At 42.2% G+C, this 22,787-nt stretch overlaps 1 protein-coding gene across 12 annotated transcripts in view; it reads right to left on the bottom strand.

Annotated features, from left to right (window-relative positions):
- Positions 1-22,787, bottom strand: part of trip4 (thyroid hormone receptor interactor 4) — a 64,109-nt gene that overhangs the window by 5,546 nt on the left and 35,776 nt on the right. For 5 of the 12 annotated variants that reach the window (XM_078795799.1, XM_078795800.1, XM_078795798.1 and 2 more), the window contains exons 11-13: positions 21,799-21,890; positions 18,243-18,345; positions 1,215-1,324 (exon numbers count right to left, since the gene is read on the bottom strand). In XM_078795799.1, the coding sequence (XP_078651925.1) occupies positions 1,260-1,324; positions 18,243-18,345; positions 21,799-21,890 (260 nt within the window). In that variant the 3' untranslated portion in view covers positions 1,215-1,259. Of the gene's footprint in view, positions 1-15; positions 1,325-16,527; positions 16,627-18,242; positions 18,346-21,798; positions 21,891-22,787 lie in introns of those variants that run through there. The other 7 variants (XM_078795797.1, XM_078795802.1, XM_058089744.2 and 4 more) reach the window with 4 other exon arrangements.

Raw genomic sequence — 22,787 nt, 5'->3', positions numbered from 1 at the left:
ATGTGAGTGAGACACAAAAAATAGGAGACAAACACACATGAGACACAAAGAATAGGAGACAAACACACAGAAAATCCTTCAGTATGTAACCACAAAAGTTAGAACGCTGTAAACCAGGGAATTGTTGCATTAAACATTGTTAAATTCTATGCAAAAAGTGTAAAGATATGTGATGATACAAATATTTTGGCTTGTTTGCCTCAATCATCCAATACAAGAGTATTGGATGATTGAACCTTTGGTAACCTTTGGTATTGGATGATTGGATGATTGAACCTTTTTCAAGAGAAAAAGGTTCAAGTAAATGCAGGCGATAATGGCCCTGTATTTACTTGGTACAGGATCGTATCGCTCACCTCTACAAGACACCAACTGTAGATTGAACATTTATCACTCAAACAGAGTGTACACATTCTAACACGAGTGAGTAAATGCATAATAACAATTAACCGTAGAAAGGAATTGCAAAAGTGCAATCTATAAGTCACCAGACCCATCTACATGTGATGTGATAATGTTGTCTATGCCTAAAATGAACAAACTGTAATGTCATCTTGGCAATAGGAGCCAAGAATGTTTCATGCACCTGCTCAAACCGTTTGCCATTTAAAAGCATAAAAACCTGTAATTGAAAAATGTGGCCTTAGTAGTTCGTAGGGTAATGTGATATGAGGAGGGGGTAATTTCTTTAAGGAGCTGGATCAACATAATAGATTAGCTTTTCTGCTATAAAATCATTTACAGTCAAAACCAGTTTTTAAATGTTCCAGTTTCATATAATTTGTTTTTTGATGACAATTTTCACCCAAATGTTCCCGAAATTCTCATATATTGCATGTAGAAAACTAGCCTGTTCAGTATCTGTGTTCTGTGTCTTCTAAACAAAGCACCCAATGCATTGCTGACTCACATGCATTTTTTTTATTGTGTGTGACTGCTAAATAACTCCCTATGGTGCCACCAATGTGATCAAGAAGGTGAGAAAGGCTTTTAAATTCAAGAAGGAAATACAAAGATGGTGTCCGTGTGCCTGAAGAAAGAAGAAATGAAGAAGCTAATGTTGCAAAAAGTGTAAAGGTGCTAATCAAAAAAAGATGTTGACAAGTTGTTTGTGTGGATACCCCTTCTTTCTCGTCATCCCCTTCAATAAAGGTAAAACATACATTTCAGTTTTCGTCTGACTGTTGGAAACTTAATAATGAAAACCAAGGTACCACTGAATTATCCAATTTAGGCCCACTGGTGTGTTTCTTGAGACGTCAGTCAGCGGTGGAAGCGACCAGCCCCTTCTTGGCACCCTGGTGGTAGTGACTCTCCAGCTTCCCTGTGAGAGAATTGGGGTGAAAGGGAAGTGTGGGAGGGGAGAGGAAGAGATTAATCAAAACACCATCAAAGGGACAGAGTGACCTTTCTGAGAGCTCAAGGCCTGCTGATTAGAGGTGGCCTTGAGTAGAGGGGAATGAGATGAGCTGAGAAGAGAAAGAGAGAGCGAAAAGGTCAATGAGACTCTTTAATCCAAAGCTGTAAGAGATTAGAATATGGTCTTTGTTGGTGGCATGTCTTTTAATCTGGTAATATTTGTATCCATTCACTGGTAACATACACCAGAAATACAAAGAACCATTTGCTATATCATGGCTGGAAAAGCCACCCTCCTGAGCGTGAGGAAAGGTGTTTTCCTTTACTGCTATTGGCACTGCTTGTTCATGGAAGGATGTACGGTTGGACTGCTACAACAAATAAGGTCCAGTTATCACAAAGTATCGTGCCTGACCAAAGTATTGTCACTTATCCAAACTGTCGGAACAATAAATGACAACTTCACTTTTAGTTGCTCATTTGGATTCAGAAATAGCTTGTAAGAACGGCAAAAGCCGCAAAAGATTATGTTTATTATGTTTAAAGTCTTGTAGCATTCATTGAGTTTTATCCTTTAATTAAGGTAGAAAGGTCAGATTGTGCTTGGACAAATGTTTTGTCGCGTACGGTAGAATTTTCTACTGACATTGCAAAAATGCCAGAAAAACATCAGACCATATAAAGTTGTGGTGCCTTGGTAAGAATAATTAATATTGTGTGTGATTTCCACGAGCTCGGAGGACTCAATTCATACGTCTCAGCAATGACTCCAATACCTAATTGACAGAATCATCTGGAATGGCAAAGAAAGCAGTCTTGCTTAGATTTGGGGTTTTTGACCAAACACAATCTGACCTTTTTGTCCCAATTAAATAATAAAACACAATGAATAATACAAACATTTTGCTATAATATGCATAATTTAGAACAGGGGTGGGCGTACATTTTGATTTAGGGCTGCATCAATTTACCAAATTTGATTGTGAATTTAAAAACTTTTTGTGCATTTTGTGTTCAGTTGTGTTGTCATTGACTAATTTCTTTAATGATCTGAAACATTTAAATGTGACAAAATAAATCAGTAAGGGGCAAACAATTTTTCACAGATTATTTATTGTTACTTTTGTAAGTTTCAAGTGATTTCAGTCAGAATTGTGGGATTTTCTTTCTTTAACTAAGGGATACCAACAATTTTGTCAACGTGTGTTTAACCTTGTTGGTGGAAAGGGGCATGAAGCCTAATTAATACAGTAAAGTCTCGTTATATCGATATCGGTTATAACGAATTACTACTTATTACGATACTATTTTCATTTCCCGTCAAATTTCTAGTCTTTTATGATATAATTAGTTACGATTAGTACATTATGTATGTATATATTATGATAATCCGGTTACTACGGTGCCCTTTTCATCTCCCGCCAGCCAATTTGGTCTGCTTATATCGATACAAAAGCAGCTTAAATCAAGGGAGGATTTTTTATTTTTTAAAACTTTTTTTTTAAACTTTATTTTTCTTGCCAAAATTAACTTGCACACTCTTGCTACGTAAAGGCATGAAAGACATGAAAGCCACAACAGGAAGCGGAAAACCCCCGTCCCTCGCGCCTACCCCTCCGGGTGGCAACACCTTCCCTATCGATAGTTCCGGGGTGAATTATGTCCCGGTAACCTATCACTACAGCGTAAGTTTATTTTTATTTACTGTAGTACAAAATTTATTGTAGCACAAAAGCATGCTAGATACGCAATCCATGAACTCAAGGAGAAAATTACATGCCATATCAAAGATCCGCCCACTTTTAATGCAGTTCGGCGCAGGATCGGATATATGGATAGTCCGGTTATATCTGTATTTTTTCTGACTCCCGAGAATATCGATATAACGAGACTTTACTGTATGATGTACCGTATTTTCACGACGATAAGGCGCACTTAACATTCTTAAATTTTAATTTTTAATGTGTTGTGTGTATATGGTTCCCAAAATTTATAGAAATCTTTCTCTTTACCCTAGAAATTACCCGAGAAATTATATATTAATCCTATAAATCCTGCAGTTTCTGCCCCAGTCCCAACGTCAGAGTATCCATATTGATCCAACAAAGTGCAATAGCTCTTCTAGCCTGCAAAAGTCCAAAGTCCAGTATATGTTCTTTTATTTAACATATAAATAAAGTCCTTTGGGTATATTCCAAGTATGCACAATCTAGCACTCAGGGGTACATTCATTGTCAACATTCTCGCCAAACATTTCAAGTCATCCTTCCAGAACATGTTTGATTGATAAAGGGCAGTTCCATTCTCACATGTATCTGGAATATTTGCTGGAATATGGTTGCACACGACCGTATAATATGCAGTATATTATTATACTGATTATCATCAGCCATTTATATTGTAGTAGTCTAAACCTTGTATTGATAGCTTATTTTTGTGCCTTTAAACAGGCTTCCTGGTCCTTCCCCTCCAATATCCTTCTGCAGTTCTGCATTCCAGGCTTTTAGTTTATCTATGGTTGTTTCAGTGCTATAAGTGATAATATTTAGAGATACAGCCCCTGTTGACCAATGAATTATATGTAATATAATATTGTATGTAATATTATATGTATTATATGTAATATGTAGCTTTATAACTGTATATATTTGAAAACATGCTTTCTGAGAATTTGGATTCTCTGATACAAGGAGTAAAACGAGCAAGGCGTCATATCTTTATACAGGTCCATTATCTTCTGTATTCCTTTCTTATGCCGCTATCTAAATCCTCCAGGGGGGAAAATTTTCATTCCCCCACAGAATGTAGGAATAAATTGTGAGATTGTTGATGTACTACCTGCATATTGTTTGACCAATAATAGGCCTCAAAATTTGAAGCGCGATGTGGTGAGGGATAAATGTATTAAAAACTGAAATTGGCAAAATGCACCAAAATGCAAAACTTGAGAGCTATGCTAAAATGTACAAAGAGTAAAAAAAGAAAAATTATGGTATTCATAGCATTGTGTTTTATAACCAACATGAAACAACATTAAAATACACTAGAAAATTCCCACGGAAATTTTGATGGGCTTGCCACCTGTGCTGTGAACCTCGGGCCTTGGTGTCTGCTGTGCCACGCCGCCGAGCAATGCCGTGCGTACATTAGACGAGGAACTGAGCAACAAAGCTGACATGCTGAAATGCCAACATGCTAACAGTTAGCATTGTAGCGGCTAAAAAGAAAGCACAGAGTCTCAAAAGCGAAGAGTCAGTCCCATAGCGTCCCCACGTCATGCCAAATGTGTATTTGCCTTTAGAGAGCGGCAAATTAGCTAAAATGCTAACATGCTGAGAGCAAGCTTGGTAGCATCTAGCAAGTAGGTACCATGTCCCAAAAGTGTTCAGGTGGTCCCATAGTGTCCCGACATCATGTCATGTGTGTATTTGGCTTTATAAATGAGTAAATTAGCCACAATGCTAACATGCTAAGAGTTAGCATGGTAGCATCTAGCAAGACAGCCTCAGGTCCCAAAAGTTTGCGGCAGTCCCATAGTGTCCCACATCATACCATGTGTGTATTTTCCTTTGGACATGAGTAAATTAGCTTAAATGTTAACATGCTAACGGCTACCATGATAGCACCTAGCAAGATAGCTTCAAGTCCCAAAAGTGTTAAAGCAGTCACACAGTGTCCCCACATCATGACATGTGTGTAGTTGCCTTTAAACATGAGTAAATTCGCTTAAATGCTAACATGCTAACAGTCATCGTGCTAGCACCTAGCAAGAGAGCCTCAAGTTTAGAAAGTGCCAAAGTTGTCCTATAACTTCCCTACATCATGCCATGTGGGTATTTGCCTTTACACATGAGTGAATTAGCTTAAATGCTAACATGCTAACGGCTACCATGCTAGCACCTAACAAGAGGGCCTCAAGTTTAGAAACTGCCAAGGTTGGCGGATAACCTTCCTGCATCATGCCATGTGTGTATTTGCCTTTAGACATGAGTAAATTTGCATAAATGCTAACATGCTAACAGTCATCATGCTAGCACCTAGCAACAGAGCTTCAAGTTATGAAAGTTTCCAGGCACTGCTGTGGTGTCTGTACATGTCATGTGTTGTTTTCCAATTGAAAGCAGCACTTGCCTTGTCATGGACTAAAGAGCAGAGAGTGTGTGACATGCGGGTCGATACTGAACTATCGATTCCTGACATGATGATAACACAGCTTATTACTGTATCAAGTATCACTGTATCACGAGATGACCGTGAGCGGCCCGAGGGTCGGGGCTTCGCATAGATCTGCTCGTTTTGCATATCGTTTGAGAAACGACCGCAAGAGGACATGTCGAAAACATAGAAAATTCAAGATTTGGAGAAAAAAAAGACGGCGTCTTTAACATTGGAGTGAATGGGAGAAATGTTTGCGCTCTTCTCGCTTCTGAGGGCCCAGAAGGCAATCCGTACATCTCTCAGACATAAGAGTGACATTTTTGGAACGGGGACAAGAATTCCTACGTTTTCACCACATTAAATCAAGCTAGCTAAAACGGTGTGGCCAGGAAGAGGAGTTGTTTGCAAAAGTTATCTTTTCGCCTCCCCTGCCAGAGTGGAAGTCAGAGTGGGAGACGATGGCCCTGCGCACACCTCCTTCTGACGAAGATAGAGCGAAAACTAAACATCCGACGAAAAAACTAATTAGACACAGAGAGAGTTGAGAAGTTTATCTAAAAAATGAGTCATTAATCACGTTTCTATGTGGCCGTATGGCTGAGCTACAAGGCTGTGAAAAGTCTGTAAATTCTCGTTTTTTTCTCTGGCATGTGCTGTTCTAAAAATAGCACAAAGTGAACCTAATCTAGTGGCCCATTTTTGAACATTTTGGTTAATAGCGTCGCCATGGTTACACAAAACGTTCCAAAAACTAAATACCGCTCTAGTCCCGAGCGCCACGTTTCTGGCGGTGTAACGTGTGGGGGTCCTTCTAGCGGTTTTGGCCACATTACGCGCGCAAAAATGGGAAGATTAAGATATACGGAATAATAACTAAACAGCAATAACAATATGGGCTTGCTCAGCATGCAAGCCCCATAAGACTGCTGCTTTACAATCACAAGCAAGGTCAGTACACAGGTAAGGATGAATATTGTTAATGATTCTGAAGCTGCTGAGGACAAACAGGGGGACTTGTGAAGGAGAAAGAAATGGTTAGAGATGGGACGACAGGAGTGGCGCTCTTGTGAAACATAAAAGGTTGGCCCATTGATGGGATGGCTGATCATTTCCCATTGATTGCTGCATTGCTTGGACATTGCTCGAGAAGAAGGCCATAATAAGAGCACAGCTTTTCTCCATGCAACAAACTCTTGAACAGAAATGCTCATCCAGGCACCTTGGATTTTCTTCATCCTCTGATGGTAATGTAACCCCAGTGAAACCTAGGGAAGAAATCCCCAGGTATTGCATTTGTGTTTCAGCCTGTTTGCTTGTTCCGTCACTTGTACACTGCTGTCCATCCATCCATCCATCCATCTATCCATTTTGTATACCACTTATCCTTAGGGTTGAACATGGCTATGTTACTGCAATATCTCTACCTTTGTGGATTATTTCCAGTTTTATTTCATTGTAAATATTTTTCAAGTTGGCAGCTGTCGGTAATTACTTTCGAGGAGCATAACACATCTTTATTTGCACACAAATGAGGAGCAAATGGAGTTTAGAATGTAAAACCAAGAGAAGTGGATGTGTATAGCTAGAGGACAGCAGCAAGAGAGAAGTAAAAAAAACACTGCTTGGACTCTCAGTTTGTCGTTTTTCACACCTAATTTACATTCCCTTTCCGTGCTTGAAAGTGAGCGAATTGTGAATTAACAAGTGGCTAGAGGAGGTGCTTTTTGAGACTTGTGTTTGCAAGGGGGTTGGGAGCAGTATTAACCATGCATGTCCCTGAGGAAGAAACAGCCACTCTGCATCTCTTGGTCTCTCTGAAGCTGTTTTTACAGACTGTAATGGGTGTAAAGGTAATCTCTATCAGCTATGGTCATTAGCATACCGTACCATTTGCGGAAGTATAAGTGCTCATTTAACTGAAAGGGCAGCAAACTCAAGCAAGAAGCCCCTGATGCAACCCTGTGGGTATTACCACAGGATAGCAGTACAGAAGGCTTTTGGTATTCTACATTCATTAGGGATATGAACATACAGTAGTTGCAGGGCTCTGCATTTGCTATCGTTTTTGTAATGTCTTGTCTTTTTGTAGCTGTAACACACTGGCAATTGCAGGAAGACTCACGGGTGCTTTTCCACGAATCAACGGCGATTGAGACGATGATCAACTGCAAAGTGACAGAGTGGCTGGCATGTTGGCCACACAGTCAGGAGATCGGGAAAACTTGAGGAGTTTCTATGTTTGCATACTTTTCTACAAGAAGGGACAAATATGATCTTTTGAAACACTTAAGTGCGAGAACAATGTTAAAAAGCCATAGCATTTTATCATGTGGAATCAAACTATGGAATGGATTGAGTAAGGAACTTAGACAATGCACAAGGATGACCGAATTCAAGAAACAATACAAGCAGTCGATGTTTGCAAAATGCAAGGAAGGAGGGCCCGTTGTTATGTTTATCCATGTTATTTTTTAATCACCATTTTGATGGTTATATTTCTGATCATTATTTCAGAAATCCGATTGGCAACTGCTTCAAGAAAATAAATACTGATGATGGGGTGGTGTGGTTCAGGCGGTAGAGTGGTCGACTCCCAACCTGGAAGTTGGAGGTTTGGTCCTCCTGTGATCACATAGAAGTACAGTATCTTTGGCCAAGTTAGTGGAGCTCCAGTTGGGCCTAATGCTGGGTCATCAGTAGGTAAATGTGCTAACTGTGTCAAAGCGCTTTGAGTGCCTTGGAGGTGACTTCAAGTGAAAAGACCATTTACTATCTCATCAAATGAGCTGGTTGGTTGTGATTTTAATAGCATGACATAAAATGTACCTGTATATTCCTGGAAACAGGCTTTTGGCCTACTTTGAAGATGAATTTGGGCTTATTTCAAGATCAGTGACTTTCAGCATACTGCATATTCATGTTGCACTAATATGACATTTCATTTTTGCTTATTTTAATCATATTTTAATTTTTATTGGTATGAAGTATTTCATTCTTAAAATGAGAATTTTCAGCTTAAAGATCCAGTTTACTTGTAGGTATAGAACTCTTACTTTAGGATTTTTTTATCAAGTAAAATGATGGAACCTCTTCAAAAGATTGAAAACAATTTGACCAGAGTCATATGATTATCTCCGGTGTGTCCTTTAATTGACATCATAGGTGTCTTCAAACTCACAATGAGTCAGTCTGCCTATTTAAAGGGGGACAAATAGTCACTGTGCTGTTTGATGACGTGGTGTGTACCACACTGAACATGGACAACAGAAAGCGAAGGCAAGAATTGTCCCAGGACATTCGAAAGACAATTATAGACACACATCTGAAAGGTAAAGGCTATAAGACCATCTCTAAGCAGCTTGAAGTTCCTGTGACAACAGTGGCATATATTATTCAGAAGTCTAAGGTCCACGGGACAGTAGCCTCCCTGGACGTGGCCGCAACAGGAAAATTGATGACAAATAGAGACGGATAGTTCAAATTGTATCCAAAGAGCCCAGAACAATCTCCAAAGAAATTAAAGGTGAACTCCAAGGCCAATGGTATATCAGTGTCAGATCGCACCATTGGTTGTTGTTTGAGTCAAAGTGGACTTCATGGGAGAGGACACCGTTGTTGAAAGCTAATCATAAAAAACTGAGAATGGAATTTGCAAAAATGCATGTTGACAAGCCACAGAGCTTCTGGGAGAATGTTCTCTTTTTGGTAAGGCACATCAACTGTATGTTCATAGACTGAAAAATCAAACATACGAAGAAAAGAACCCTACTGAGCCCTACTGTCCCTACTGTGAAACATGGTGGAGGCTCGGTTAAGTTTTGGGGCTGCTTTTCTGCATCTGGCATAGGGTGTCTTGAAGTTGTGCAAGGTACAATGAAATCTCGAGACTATCAAGGCATTCTGGGGAGAAATGTGCTGCCTAGTGTCAGACAGCTTGATCTCAGTCGCAGGTCATGGGTCTTTCAACAGGACAACGATCCGAAACACAGCCAAAAGCACCCAAGAATGGCTAAGATAAAAGCGTTGGACTATTCTGAAGTGGTCCTCTATGATCCCAGATCTGAATCCCATTGAACGTCTGTGGAAGGAGCTGAAACATGCCATGACACCCGTCTAACCTGAGGCATGAGCAGTTTGCTCATGAGGAGTGGGCCAAAATACCTGTTGACAGGTGCAGAAGGCTCATCGACACATTACAGAAATTGTTTAATTGCAGTGATCTCCTCAAAAGGTTGTTCAACAAAATATTAAGTTAGGGGTACCATCCTGTTTCATTAATTTGTTTTTTTAAAATAATTATGTTAATCAACAATTCAAAAGTGATGGCAGATTTTGATTGTTTACTTCTCAATACATTTTTATATATTGTTACTTTTGTAAGTAAGTGATTTCACTGAGAATTGTGGGATTTTCTTTCTTTAACTGAGGGGTACCAACAATTTTGTCCACGTGTGTACGTATTGGATTTCTATCCACATACAAATGAGGCCTCAGTTGCTGTTCACACTGACATGACAAAATCAGATGTGTGAACATGTGTGCACATGTGTGAAAGAAATTTAAGATACTCCAGTATATCGGTTTATTGTGTGAACTCTCACTATATAAGTTTCTCATGTAACCAACAAATGTACTCAGACTCCAGTATATCATTATGTCATGAAACTAACACACGTGTGAAGAGTCCAATGTATGTTATGGGACTACACCATTGTATTGTCAAGACATGTTGTTATGAAAATTTATGAGCACCTGAGCACCACCCTGTTAGAAGAAATGTGCTACATTCAGATAGCGATTTGACCAAACCAAAGATACATATTTTGAAGGGTGCGAACCTCGCCCGAGCCGTGACCCTTATTGAAACAGGAAAAGTAAAAGGCCCAGACTCATATTCAGCACCTTCTAGCTGGGAAGTGAAACAGGAAGCAAACTAAACTGTCTCAACTGTAACTAACCCTATCTACGATGTAATCACGAACTGTTTCTCTCCTTGTCACATGTTTTACTCTCCACTTCACTTAATAAAAAGCAAACGAGGACAGCAGAGCTTCGACAGTTCGGAGGAGCACCGCTGAAATCTGAATGAATGAAATATTCTTATTAAATGCATAGTTGAATGTGCTGACAACTAAATCACACTAATATTATCAACACTAGAGGATGATCTAATTTTGATGTAATGTCCTTAAAACAAGTCAAAATGAGGCTCAGTTTTGTCTGTGGTCTCATGTCTTGGGGATACAGTTCAAGGTTTGACAACCCCAGCAAAATAAGCAGCTACAAAGTCGGCGGATTGTGTTGAAAGGCTTGAGGCAACTCAATTAATATGGTGCAAAGGCAAATGTCCAACACTAAGAGAGTACCAAACTTAACAGTTAAAGCTCAAGAACAGAACAGCAGGTTGAACAGATCAGCAATGCAAGAGGAATCAAAGCATCTGGTAATTTTGGCCAAGGATCTACATATCACTCCCCTTATCCTCAAGCATGTTCATGAAGAACTTGGACACAGTGGCAGAAATCATGTCTTGTCAAAGGTACGGCAGAAGTACTGGATATTGAGATCCCATGCAGCTGTTCACAAGGTTCTGTCATGATGTGTAACATGCAGACGTCAGCAAAGAAAACCAGAAAGTCAAATTATGGCAGATCTTCCCAGTGAAAGACTTGCACCTGATTGCACCGTTCTCAAGTGTTGGTGTGGACTACTTTGGTCCATTCGAAATCAAGAGGTAGAACCACAAAAAAAGGTACGGTGTGATTTCCACTTGCCTAACAGTGAGAGCTGTGCACATTGAAGTGGCAAATTCTTTGGATACAGACTCTTGTATTCATGCGCTCTGAAGGCTTGTGGCAAGAAGAGGACAAGTCAAGTTGATGCGTTCTGATAATGGAACAAACTTTGTGAGTGCTGAAAGAGAGCTCCTAGAAGCAATCCAGGCTTTGGATAACAAAAAAAATCAAAATCAAAAATCAAAGTACCATGTAAGGAAAAAACTGGATCTTCAACCCACCTGCTGCTTCACATTTTGGAGGAGTATGGGAAAGGCAGATACGGACGATAAGAAAAGTTCTCAGTTCCATCTTAAACCAACAAACAGTAGATGAAGAAGGATTACATACACTCCTGTGTGAAGTTGAGGCCATCTCAAGAGTCTCTACTGATCCAAATGACCTTGAGGCCTTAACCCCCAATGATCTATTGCTGATGAAGTCCAAGACATCATCAGTCCTGGATTATTTGACCGGACCGACACATACTCAAGACATGGATGGCGCTAAGTCCAATATTTGGCAGACTTGTTTTGGCGACGCTGGACCAAAGAGTATTTGCCAGACCTGAAGAAAAGGCAAAAGTGGTCCTGCTCAAAGAGGAATAATAATGAAGAAGATGTCTTCATTGTAAACGACTCAGTTCCCTGAAATTCCTGGATAGTGGGTTGTGTAATTGAGGTGATTAGGACAGGTTCGCCAGGCTCGCGTGAAGACCGGCTCCAGTGAGTTCCTGTGCTCAGTGATCAAAGCTTTGTTTGTTGGTGGAAGGTGACATGTAGTTTTTGTTTTTACATGTCATTCACAAGACAGTGGTAAAGACTCATCTGCACCGATGAGTCATGTGCTGGTAACCTCTGACTCCCAACCAACCTCCTTTTTTGACTTTCACAACACCATACCTGCAATGGAGTTTGGAGTTTTTTTTCCTGGTGTGATATGATCTACCCAACAATGGACATTATTGAAAGTTTTTGATAAATGTTTGTTCATGGCTCTAAGAATTGTAAATGGGTAATTGTTTTGTAGCGACCAAAGACAATTAGGGGCTGGTATGTTCGAGCCACAGAAAAATACAGACAAAGGTCATGTGTTTATAAAGTGTGTTTTTTTGTAAATAATTTATTCCACAATACTAGTTTGCATTACTGAATATCCATCCATCCATCCATTTTCCTCCGCTTATCCGGGTCCGGGTCGCGGGGGCAGCAGTCTTAGAAGGGAAGCCCAGACTTCCCGGTCCCCGGCCAACTCCTCCAGCTCCACCGGGAGGACACCAAGGCGTTCCCAGGCCAGCTGTGAGACATAGTCCCTCCAGCGTGTACTAGGTCTGCCCCGGGGCCTTTTCCCGGCTGGGCATGCCCGGAACACCTCACCAGGGAGGCGTCCGGGAGGCATCCGGACTAGATGCCCGAGCCACCTCAACTGACTCCTCTCGATGTGAAGGAGAAGCGGCTCTACTCTGAGCCCCTCCCGGATGGCTGAGCTCCTCACCCTATCTCTTAGGGTGAGTCCAGCTACCCTACGGAGGAAACTCCTTTCAGCCGCCTGTATCCGCGATCTCATTCTTTCGGTCATGACCCAAAGCTCATGACCATAGGTGAGGGTGGGAACATAGATCGACCGGTAAATTGAGAGCTTTGCCCTCCGACTCAGCTCTCTTTTCACCACGACGGTCCGGTACTGCGACCGCATAACTGCCGAGGCTGCACCGATCCGTCTGTCGACCTCACGCTCCCACTTTCCCTCACTCGTGAACAAGACCCCGAGATACTTAAACTCCTCCACCTGGGGCAGGACCTCATTCCCAACCCGGAGGGAGCACTCCACCCTTTTCCGACTGAGAACCATGGCCTCTGATTTGGAGGTACTGAGTCTCATCCCAGAAGCTTCACACTCAGATGCAAACCGTCCCAGTAAACGCTGAAGGTCGCAGCCCGAAGAAGCCATAAGAACCACATCATCTGCAAATAGCAGAGATGAGATTCTAAGGCCCTCGAACTGGATTCCCTCAACACCTTGGCTGCGCCTAGAAATTCTGTCCATGAAAATTGTGAACAGAATCGGTGACAAAGGGCAGCCTTGGCGGAGGCCAACGTTTACCGGAAACAGGCTCGACTTACTACTGGCAATGCGAACCAGACTCCTGCCCCGTTTGTACAAGGACCGGATAGCACGTAGTAGCGCACCACCAATCCCGTACTCCCGGAGCACCCCCCAAAGGACGCCACGAGGGACACGGTCGAATGCCTTTTCCAGGTCCACAAAGCACATGTAGACTGGTTGGGCAAACTCCCATGCACCCTCAAGCACCCTCGTGAGGGTGTAGAGCTGGTCCAGTGTTCCATGACCAGGACGAAAACCGCATTGGACCTCCTGTATCAGAGGTTCGGCCAACGGTCGTACCCTTCTCTCCAGCACCCTGGAATAGACTTTCCCAGGGAGGCTGAGGAGTGTGATCCCCCTATAGTTGGAACACACCCTCCGGTCACCCTTCTTGAAAAGGGGGACCACCACCCCGGTCTGCCAATCCAAAGGTACTGTTCCCGACTTCCATGCAATGTTGAAGAGACGTGTCAGCCAAGACAGTCCCTCAACATCCAGAGCCTTGAGGAATTCTGGGCGGAACTTGTCCACCCCCGGAGCTTTGCCACTGAGGAGCGTCTTAACGACCCCAGATACCTCAGCCACAGTGATGGCACTGTCCACGTATGTGTCCTCAGACTCTGCTTCCTCTATGGAAGGTATGTCAGTGGGATTGAGAAGGGCCTCAAAGTATTCCTTCCACCGCCCGACTACATCCCCAGTCGAGGTCAGCAGGCCCCCGTCTCCACTGTAAACAGTGTGGACTGGGCACTGCTTCTCTTTTCTGAGGCGCCGGATGGTTTGCCAGAACCTCTTTGAGGCCGACCGAAAGTCGTGCTCCATGTCCTCACCGAATTCCTCCCACACCCGAGTTTTTGCCTCGACAACCGCCGAAGCCGCAAACCGTTTGGCCTGACGGTACCTGTCAGCTGCTTCCGGAGTCCCACAAGCCATCAAGGCTCGATAGGAGCTCCGGTCAGCTGCCTCAGCAATGGAGGCACGGAATATGGCCCATTCGGACTCAATATCCCGGTCCTCCCCCGGGATGCAGGTGAAGCTCTGCCGGAGGTGAGAGTTGAAGACTCGACGAACGGGAGACTCTGCCAGACGTTCCCAGCACACCCTCACTACTCGTTTGGGTCTACCAGGTCTGTCCAGCATCCTCCCCCGCCATCTAATCCAACTCACCACCAGGTGGTGATCAGTTGACAGCTCAGCCCTTCTCTTCACCCGTGTGTCCAGAACATGCGGACGCAGGTCTGATGATACGACTACAAAGTCGATCATAGACCTGCGGCCTAGGGTGTCCTGGTGCCAAGTGCACTTATGGACATCCCTATGTTCAAACATGGTGTTAGTTATGGACAAACTGTGGTTCGCACAGAAGTCCAATAACATCACACCGCACGGGTTCAGATCAGGGAGGCCGTTCCTCCCAATCACGCCCCTCCAGGTCACACTGTCATTGCCCACATGGGCGTTGAAGTCTCCCAGTAGAACGACGGAGTCACCAGCTGGGGTGCTCTCCAGCACCCCTCTGATGGACTCCAAGAAGGCCGGGTACTCCGAACTGCCATTTGGTGCGTACGCACAAATGACAGGCACCAAGCCGGGGGGCTATTAATAAGCCCACACTAGCTCGCCGCCTCTCCCCTGCAGCAACTCCAGAGTAGAACAAGGTCCAGCCCCTCTCGATGAGTTTGGTTCCGGAACCCAAACTGTGGGTCGAGGTGAGTCCGACTATGTCTAGTCGGAATGTCTCAACCTCTCGCACAAGTTCAGGTTCCTTCCCCACCAGCGAAGTGACATTCCATGTCCCAAGAACCAGATTTGGCCACCGAAGACCAGGTCGCCTACGCACCCGCCCTTGACCGCCACCCAACACACATTGCACCGGACCCTTATGCTTGCCCCCGTAGGTGGTGGGTCTATGAGGGGGAGATCCCGTGTGGCTTCTTCGGGCTGGGCCCGGCCGGGCTCCACGGGTGAAGGCCCGACCACCAGGCGCCTGCGAGCCCCTCCCCCGGGCCTGGCTCCAGGGTGAGGCCCCGGTATCCCGGTCTCCTCTCGTTCTTGCTCATATGGGTCTTCTGAATTACTGAATAGTGTATTGATATTTTGCTGTTAAATAAGGTATTTTGTAAATAATGATTAATCTGGGCTCCATTAGCAGTCCTGCTTTAGATTTAGGTCATAAACGTAAAGTAGCTGTCCTAAAAGTTTTGGGGTTTTTTGGAAGGTCAAGCAAGGCACGGAACAACAACTTTTCTGACCGTGATACCGTGACACCGTGTTACTGTGTATTATAGCGTTTGTATTGACATGGAAAAACTTGATCCTTATTGTTTTTGCATTTTTGCTATTCTTGTTGTGCATCAAAAGGACTGAAGGTGAAATAAATCAGCTATTTTATTGGTATTTTCACCTCAGCTTTTTGTGTGTTATATTGGACTATGAGAAGCGGAGCTACGGCAAGCACGAGTCAGAAACTTTATGCCCTGCAAGAGGAAGCGACAAAGGAAGGTTAGTTGCCGCTACAGTACATTCAGACCTGCAATAAAGACTTGTCGATCTAGAATGCACTATATAAAAAACAAAATTAACTTGACTATAAGTCACTTTCGTGTCATTGGAAGAATCAATACCTGTGTATGAAAAATATCGCCCAACCTTTGTTTGAATACAAAAAATGATTGCATATTGTGTTTCAAATTAAAAACATATGGTCCTCTTCAAGTCGCCACATTCTCGCAGTGGATGGGTTTGAGTGCTTAGTGATTCTCGTTATGGCCAATTCATTTGAAAATATAAAAAAGCAAATGCAAAAATGTTTAACCTTTGCCAAGGCCTTTTGTGATGTCACAGATGAGCGGGCTTCCTTATGTGCTTGGCTGTTGGCCGGATACACTCTCTGCCCTCCCTCCAGCTGTGCTTCTGTGTTTACAATGCTAGCAATGCTGTTAAAAAGTGTTTATTTGGGTGGAGGTCATTGAGCAAAAGTGATTGTGTAGCATTATAAAGTGTGCATACAGGGAGCGAGGTTGCAATCAGTGGTTGTACCCAAGTTTTTTTAAACACTGGTAGTCCCGCAACAAACATTACACCTTACTGATGCTGTAGAAAACCTAAGGCTAAAAACTATACTAATTACCATTGAGAGACGTCTTGAAGAAACCTCTTTTCTTGAGAAACTGCGGACTGTCCAGTCTCTACATCCAGATCGGATTTGGCATCCAACACATATGGTTGTCTGATAAAAGCGGACATTTTAAAAAGATAAATCGCCATTTATGTAACTCCATAGGAGTCCACAACTCAATATAAAGAGCAGGACAATTTGCATAATATATCCCCTTTAAATGCTGACTATTCATCAATCTATAAAGAGGCCAAACCACATAAACAATCGCTGTAAGGTCTTTTGAGGATCTCAAAACATTAACTGCAAAAAACTGCAGCAGCGGGAGCCAAGGTAGATGTTGGAAGAATTGTACATAAAGTTATTCTATTTTTACTATATTCTTATAACCTACATACATTTCATATCACTCACATAGCAAAGTAAGATTAATGCTGTGTCACTTGCACATGTGGTGTACATCATGATTAGAGAAAACAGGACGTTCTCTCAGCAGTTTTATCGCACCCTTGAGAGGGAATAGCTGCACGGGTCAGAAGTAGATGTGAGCTCAGGGTGTGTGTGTGTGTGTGTGTGAGTGTCCCCAGAGGATCACATGCCAAGCATGAGATACCTACACACTGTGAATAACATGTTGTACAAAAGAACCGGTTTCAACTGGAATAGTTAAACGCACCCTTCCCCTTAGCAGTTGAAACGTCATGTAACTAGGGCGTTCCTAACAGAATAAAAGGCATGGAGAAATGAGACTGTCTCAGAGTTGGTAGGAGGATTGTAACTGTGCAGTCTCCATCACTCTCCTTGCAAGTAAAAAGAAACTCAACTCTCTGTGTCTTCCTTTGTACAGGCTGTGTTTTACAAGCGTCTGGGTTTTAAACCTGACAGTAGAAGTGGATTTCAGCAAGCATTTTGTTACAGCCTCTCAAGGGACAATACAGTAGATATTAAACTCGGTTAAAACTTAGACAAGTCAGTGCACAACTTGGAAAGCAGTACTGATTTACTGCCCTCTGAAAATAACTTGGCACACAGCCATTACTGTCTAAATAGCTGGCACCACAAAGTGAAAATATCCAAGTGTTTGTATTCCAAGTGTCAATAATTTGTGTGAGAATCATGTAGCATTGTCATAACCATGGGCATGGAATCCACCAGAGCTGCACTGGTTGGAATGAAATCCTCTTACACTACATCACAGAGGTGGTGGAAAGGGGACCTATTATTCTCATTTTTCGACCCTTTGTATTGAGTTGTGGTCTCTTATAGAGTAGCTATGCACAAAAATTCGCACAGACAGCTTTTTAGATTTTTGCAATAATACAACAAAAAATAAACACAATAATACAACATTCCAACTACATTCATAGGTCAGAAAAGTGGAAAAACCCTTTAAGAAATGTGAGAGTGTACTGAATTTGGAGAGATACTAGCATGTGTGGGTACTATTATAAATCACTCGACACAGCAACATTTCACACACAGCTTGTCCCCAGGAAACCAGACACAAAATCATATTTACAGATCTGTCTTGGAGATTGCAAGATAATGCTTTGTGTATACCAGTTGCAAAACAGTTATGAAGACCTCTGGTGAACATTCAACATTTTGCATGCTCATTTAATGTATTTGTGTAAGTGAGCATAGACAATGAACAAAATTATGATGTAATGGTGTCTGAGGCTATTCCAATGCACGCATTTTGTCTTAATATTCAAAGGAGGACTTACAAATTTTGTGCTTCCCCTTCATTGGGAATTTTACCAGGAGCTCCTGAGGACTGGAGCAGACAAAGACAAATGGCGATGCAGACTCCTCACATGCACTCGGGAACTGTGGGGAAGGACAGACATGGGGTAAAAATCATTAAGCATCCCACTGACCAAGCATGACCATTCGACATAGTTTATAGATTGTGAATTCTTGTCATGGACTATATCACCGTACTACAGTCATTCCCCAAAAAAAGATCTCAAAACAAGGTCTGGGTCAGGTTTTATTGGGGTGCCGATTGAGTATTTACCGTATTTTTTCCATCACAATTTACACACACACACGTGTGTGTATATATACAAATCATTCAGATTACAAAGACAAAACCACAAATTTGGTAGTAATATGTAATAGGAGTATAAAATACCAAAAAAAACCTAAAGATCACCTGAGAGTTCTCCATGGCGACCAGTGAGCACTGTTCACTTTATTCCACAAAAACAGATGTATGGTGGCCCCCCTAAGTAATCATGTATTGGAAAAATATTTTGTATGTGTTGTTTCTACATATATTGGAACACTTTTAGTACACAGCCATATCAAAATTAAATAATTGTGTTTTTGATGCACCCTAATACACACACACACATATATATACACACACATGTATATACACACACATATACACACACACACACACATGCACACACACATACAAACACACACACACACACACACACACACACATATATATATATATATATATATATATATACACACACATACACACACATACATACTACATACATATATATAAATATACATATATACATATATATACACACATATATATACATATATAAACATATACACATATACATATACAGTGCATCCGGGAAGTATTCACAGGGCTTCACTTTTTCCACATTTTGTCATGTTACAGCCTCATTCCAAATTGTATTAATTTACTTACATTATTATTATTTATTTAAATTATTTGGGCAATTTACTGTTCACGCTGCACTTTACATTATGTTGTTCATAATTGGTGTCTATTCTATCTATTTATTCTCCACATTATTATTATTATTATTATTATTTATTATTATTACTTATCTTCTTTTGTGTCTGTTATTACAGTGCATCCGGAAAGTATTCACAGCGCTTCACTTTTTCTACATTTTGTCATGTTACAGCCTCATTCCAAATTGTATTAAATTAATCTCTTACCTCAAAATTCTACACAAAATACTCCATTATGACAATGTGAAAAAGTTTTTTTTTTTACTTTTTTTTTAAATTATTAAAAATAGAAAATAAAAAAATCACATTTACATAAGTATTCACAGCCTTTGCCATGAAGCTCAAAATTGAGCTCAGGTGCATCTTTTTTCCACTGATCATCCTTGAGATCTTTCTACAGCTTAATTGGAGTCCGCCTGCAGTAAATTCAGTTGATTGGACATGATTTGGAAATATAATAACTGTCTATATAAGGTCCCACAGTTGACTGTGCATGTCAGAGCACAAACACCAAGCATGAAGTCAAAAGAACTGTCTGTAGACCTGCGAGACAGGATTGTCTTGAGGCACAAATCTGGGGAAGGATACAGAAAAATTTCTGCTGCTTTGAAGGTCCCAATGAGCACAGTGGCCTCCATTATTCGTAAATGGAAGACGTTTGGAACCACCAGGACTCTTCCTAGAGCTGGCCGGCCTTCTAAACTGAGCGATCGGGGAAGAAGGGCCTTAGTCAGGGAGGTGACCAAGGCCCTGATGGTCACTCTGTCAGAGCTCCAGCGTTCCTCTGTGGAGAGAGGAGAGCCTTCCAGAAGGACAACCATCTCTGCAGCAATCCACCAATCAGGCCTGTATGGTAGAGTGGCCAGACGAAAGCCATCAGACCAGAGAATTTTGTTTCTCATGGTCTGAGAGTCATTCAGGTGCTTTTTGGCAAATTCCAGACGGCCTGCCATGTTCCTTTTACTAAGGAGTGGCTTTCGTCTGGCCACTCTATCATACCGGCCTGATTGGTGGATTGCTGCAGAGATGGTTGTCCTTCTGGAAGGCTCTCCTCTCTCCACAGAGGAACGCTGGAGCTCTGACAGAGTGACCATCGGGGCCTTGGTCACCTCCCTGACTAAGGCCCTTCTTCCCCGATCGCTCAGTTTAGAAGGCCGGCCAGCTCTAGGAAGAGTCCTGGTGGTTCCAAACGTCTTCCATTTACGAATAATGGAGGCCAATGTGCTCATTGGGACCTTCAAAGCAGCAGACATTTTTCTGTATCCTTCCCCAGATTTGTGTCTCAAGACAATCCTGTCTCGCAGGTCTACAGACAGTTCTTTTGACTTCATGCTTGGTGTTTGTGCTCTGACATGCACCTTGACCAAATTGATAGTAGACATTAGCACACAGCCAAGATCTCAAAAGATTGGCTTCAGAACCACTCCGTGAATGTCCTGGAGTGGCCCAGCCAGAGTCCAGACTTGAATCCGATCGAACATCTCTGGAGAGATCTGAAAACAGACGTCTCCCATCCAACCTGATGGAGCTTGAGACTGATACTTTCCGGATGCACTGTATATATACATACACATACATACATATATAGCCATACATACACCTTTCCACGAGTTGTGTTGAACGCAGCATAATAGTAGAGCATAGAGTAGAGTAGATTGGACAGTAGTGCTTTGGGGGGGGTTGTTGCTGCATTCAGAGCCCTCCTGCATGGCTACAATGAGTTTGTTTTTCTGGGTCCGGCAGATTCTTTTTTTTCCCCGTCATTTTGAAACGCCGGAGATCCAGCACGGTGTCAGAATACTTTAAGCCGTGTGTTAGAAGCTGATTTTTGTATATGCCGATTAAGGGCCTGCTGAGCTCAGAGGGAGCGGTAGTGTTATACCTTGGCAACAAATGAGCTATTGATATTGTATTCATGAGATGACTTGGAGATGAGAAAGAGTCCTCATTTAAGTTTGTCTCAGACTGGATTTTACATGTTCATGGAGGAAATTTTGTGAGGAAGCATGACTGCTGCCACAACATACGTAGTATGTATAAAGACAACCCAGACTAGAACTGTATATCTCATCAGAGTCATTATGTAGCAAACAATTCACTTTTGATAATGCATGGTATGCACTACATTTTGTTAACTGCGATACTCCTTGATTTAGTGTCAGATTGAATGATATGGTGTGTACTGTGTGGGGTGGAACTACACCGTCATTGTTACTGATGAAGAGGTGCAGCCTGACCTCTTTTGGCAGAAAAAGATATAGCATCAACAGTGCAAGAAAATCAGAAAGACACATAACTAATATATGCAAAAAAACAGATGGAAGGGTAATGGATAATATACTAAATACCGGTAAATTATGCAATGTCCACAAATGTGGTTGTTCACCCCATTACCCCAAGGCTAAGAAATATGTAAATACTGTATTTTAAGAGGCACTCTCTGGGATTTTTCATTGTATTGCAAAGTGAAATTACACACCTGTACCACTGTTGTCAAACAAAGACAAGAGTTTAAACAAAAGCAAGCTTTTAAAAGAATGTGTCACGAACCTGCTCTTTGAACTCCTCCTGAGAAAGGCAATCACTGACATTGACACAGCCCAACAGGCAGCCAGTAGGGTAGGTAGAAGGAAACGTGGGCTCTGCACAGACAAAAAGGGAAACGCAGCACCAACGTGAATAAGTACAAGTATCATCTAGCAATTTAACAATATCAAATACTGTCATTCACAGTGGTAGCTATTTTTTTAAAATTTTTTCTGGTCTAACCTTGGTCCCTGTTGTATATACAGTATTTTACCAGTAATTTGAACTATGTTTTGAGCCCCTTAAAATACAGGCACTCTGGAAATGATTGTACAGTGAAGAAAATAAGTATTTGAACACCCTGCTATTTTGCTATTTCTCCCACTTAGAAATCATGGAGGGGTCTGAAATTTTCATCGTAGGTGCATGTCCACTGTGAGAGAGATAAACTAAAAAGAAAAATCCAGAAATCACAATGCATGAGTTTTTAACAATTTATTTGTGTGATACAGCTGCTAATAAGTATTTGAACACCTGAGAAAATGAATGTTAATATTTGGTACAGTAGCCTTTGTTTGCTATTACAGAGGTCAAACGTTTCCTGTAGTTTTTCACCAGGTTTGCACACACTGCAGGAGGGATCTTGGCCCACTCCTCCACACAGATCTTCTCTAGATCAGTCAGGTTTCTGGGCTGTCGCTGAGAAACACGGAGTTTGAGCTCCCTCCAAAGATTTTCGATTGGGTTCAGGTCTGGAGACTGGCTGGGCCATGCTAGAACCTTGATATGCTTCTTACGGAGCCACTCCTTGGTTTTCCTGGCTGTGTGCTTCGGGTCGTTGTCGTGTTGGAAGACCCAGCCACGACCCATCTTCAATGCTCTGACAGAGGGAAGGAGGTTGTTCCCCAAAATCTCACAATACACGGCCCCAGTCATCCTCTCTTTAATGCAGTGCACTCGTCCTGTCCCATGTGCAGAAAAACACCCCCAAAGCATGATGCTACCACCCCCAT

The sequence above is a fragment of the Doryrhamphus excisus genome, linkage group LG13 (assembly GCF_037039965.1).
Source record: "Doryrhamphus excisus strain RoL-2023G ecotype Guam linkage group LG13, RoL_Dexc_Guam_v1.1, whole genome shotgun sequence".
Taxonomy (NCBI): domain Eukaryota; kingdom Metazoa; phylum Chordata; class Actinopteri; order Syngnathiformes; family Syngnathidae; genus Doryrhamphus; species Doryrhamphus excisus.
Note: the sequence above shows the minus strand (reverse complement) of the source record. Positions and strands in the feature narration are given on the sequence as shown.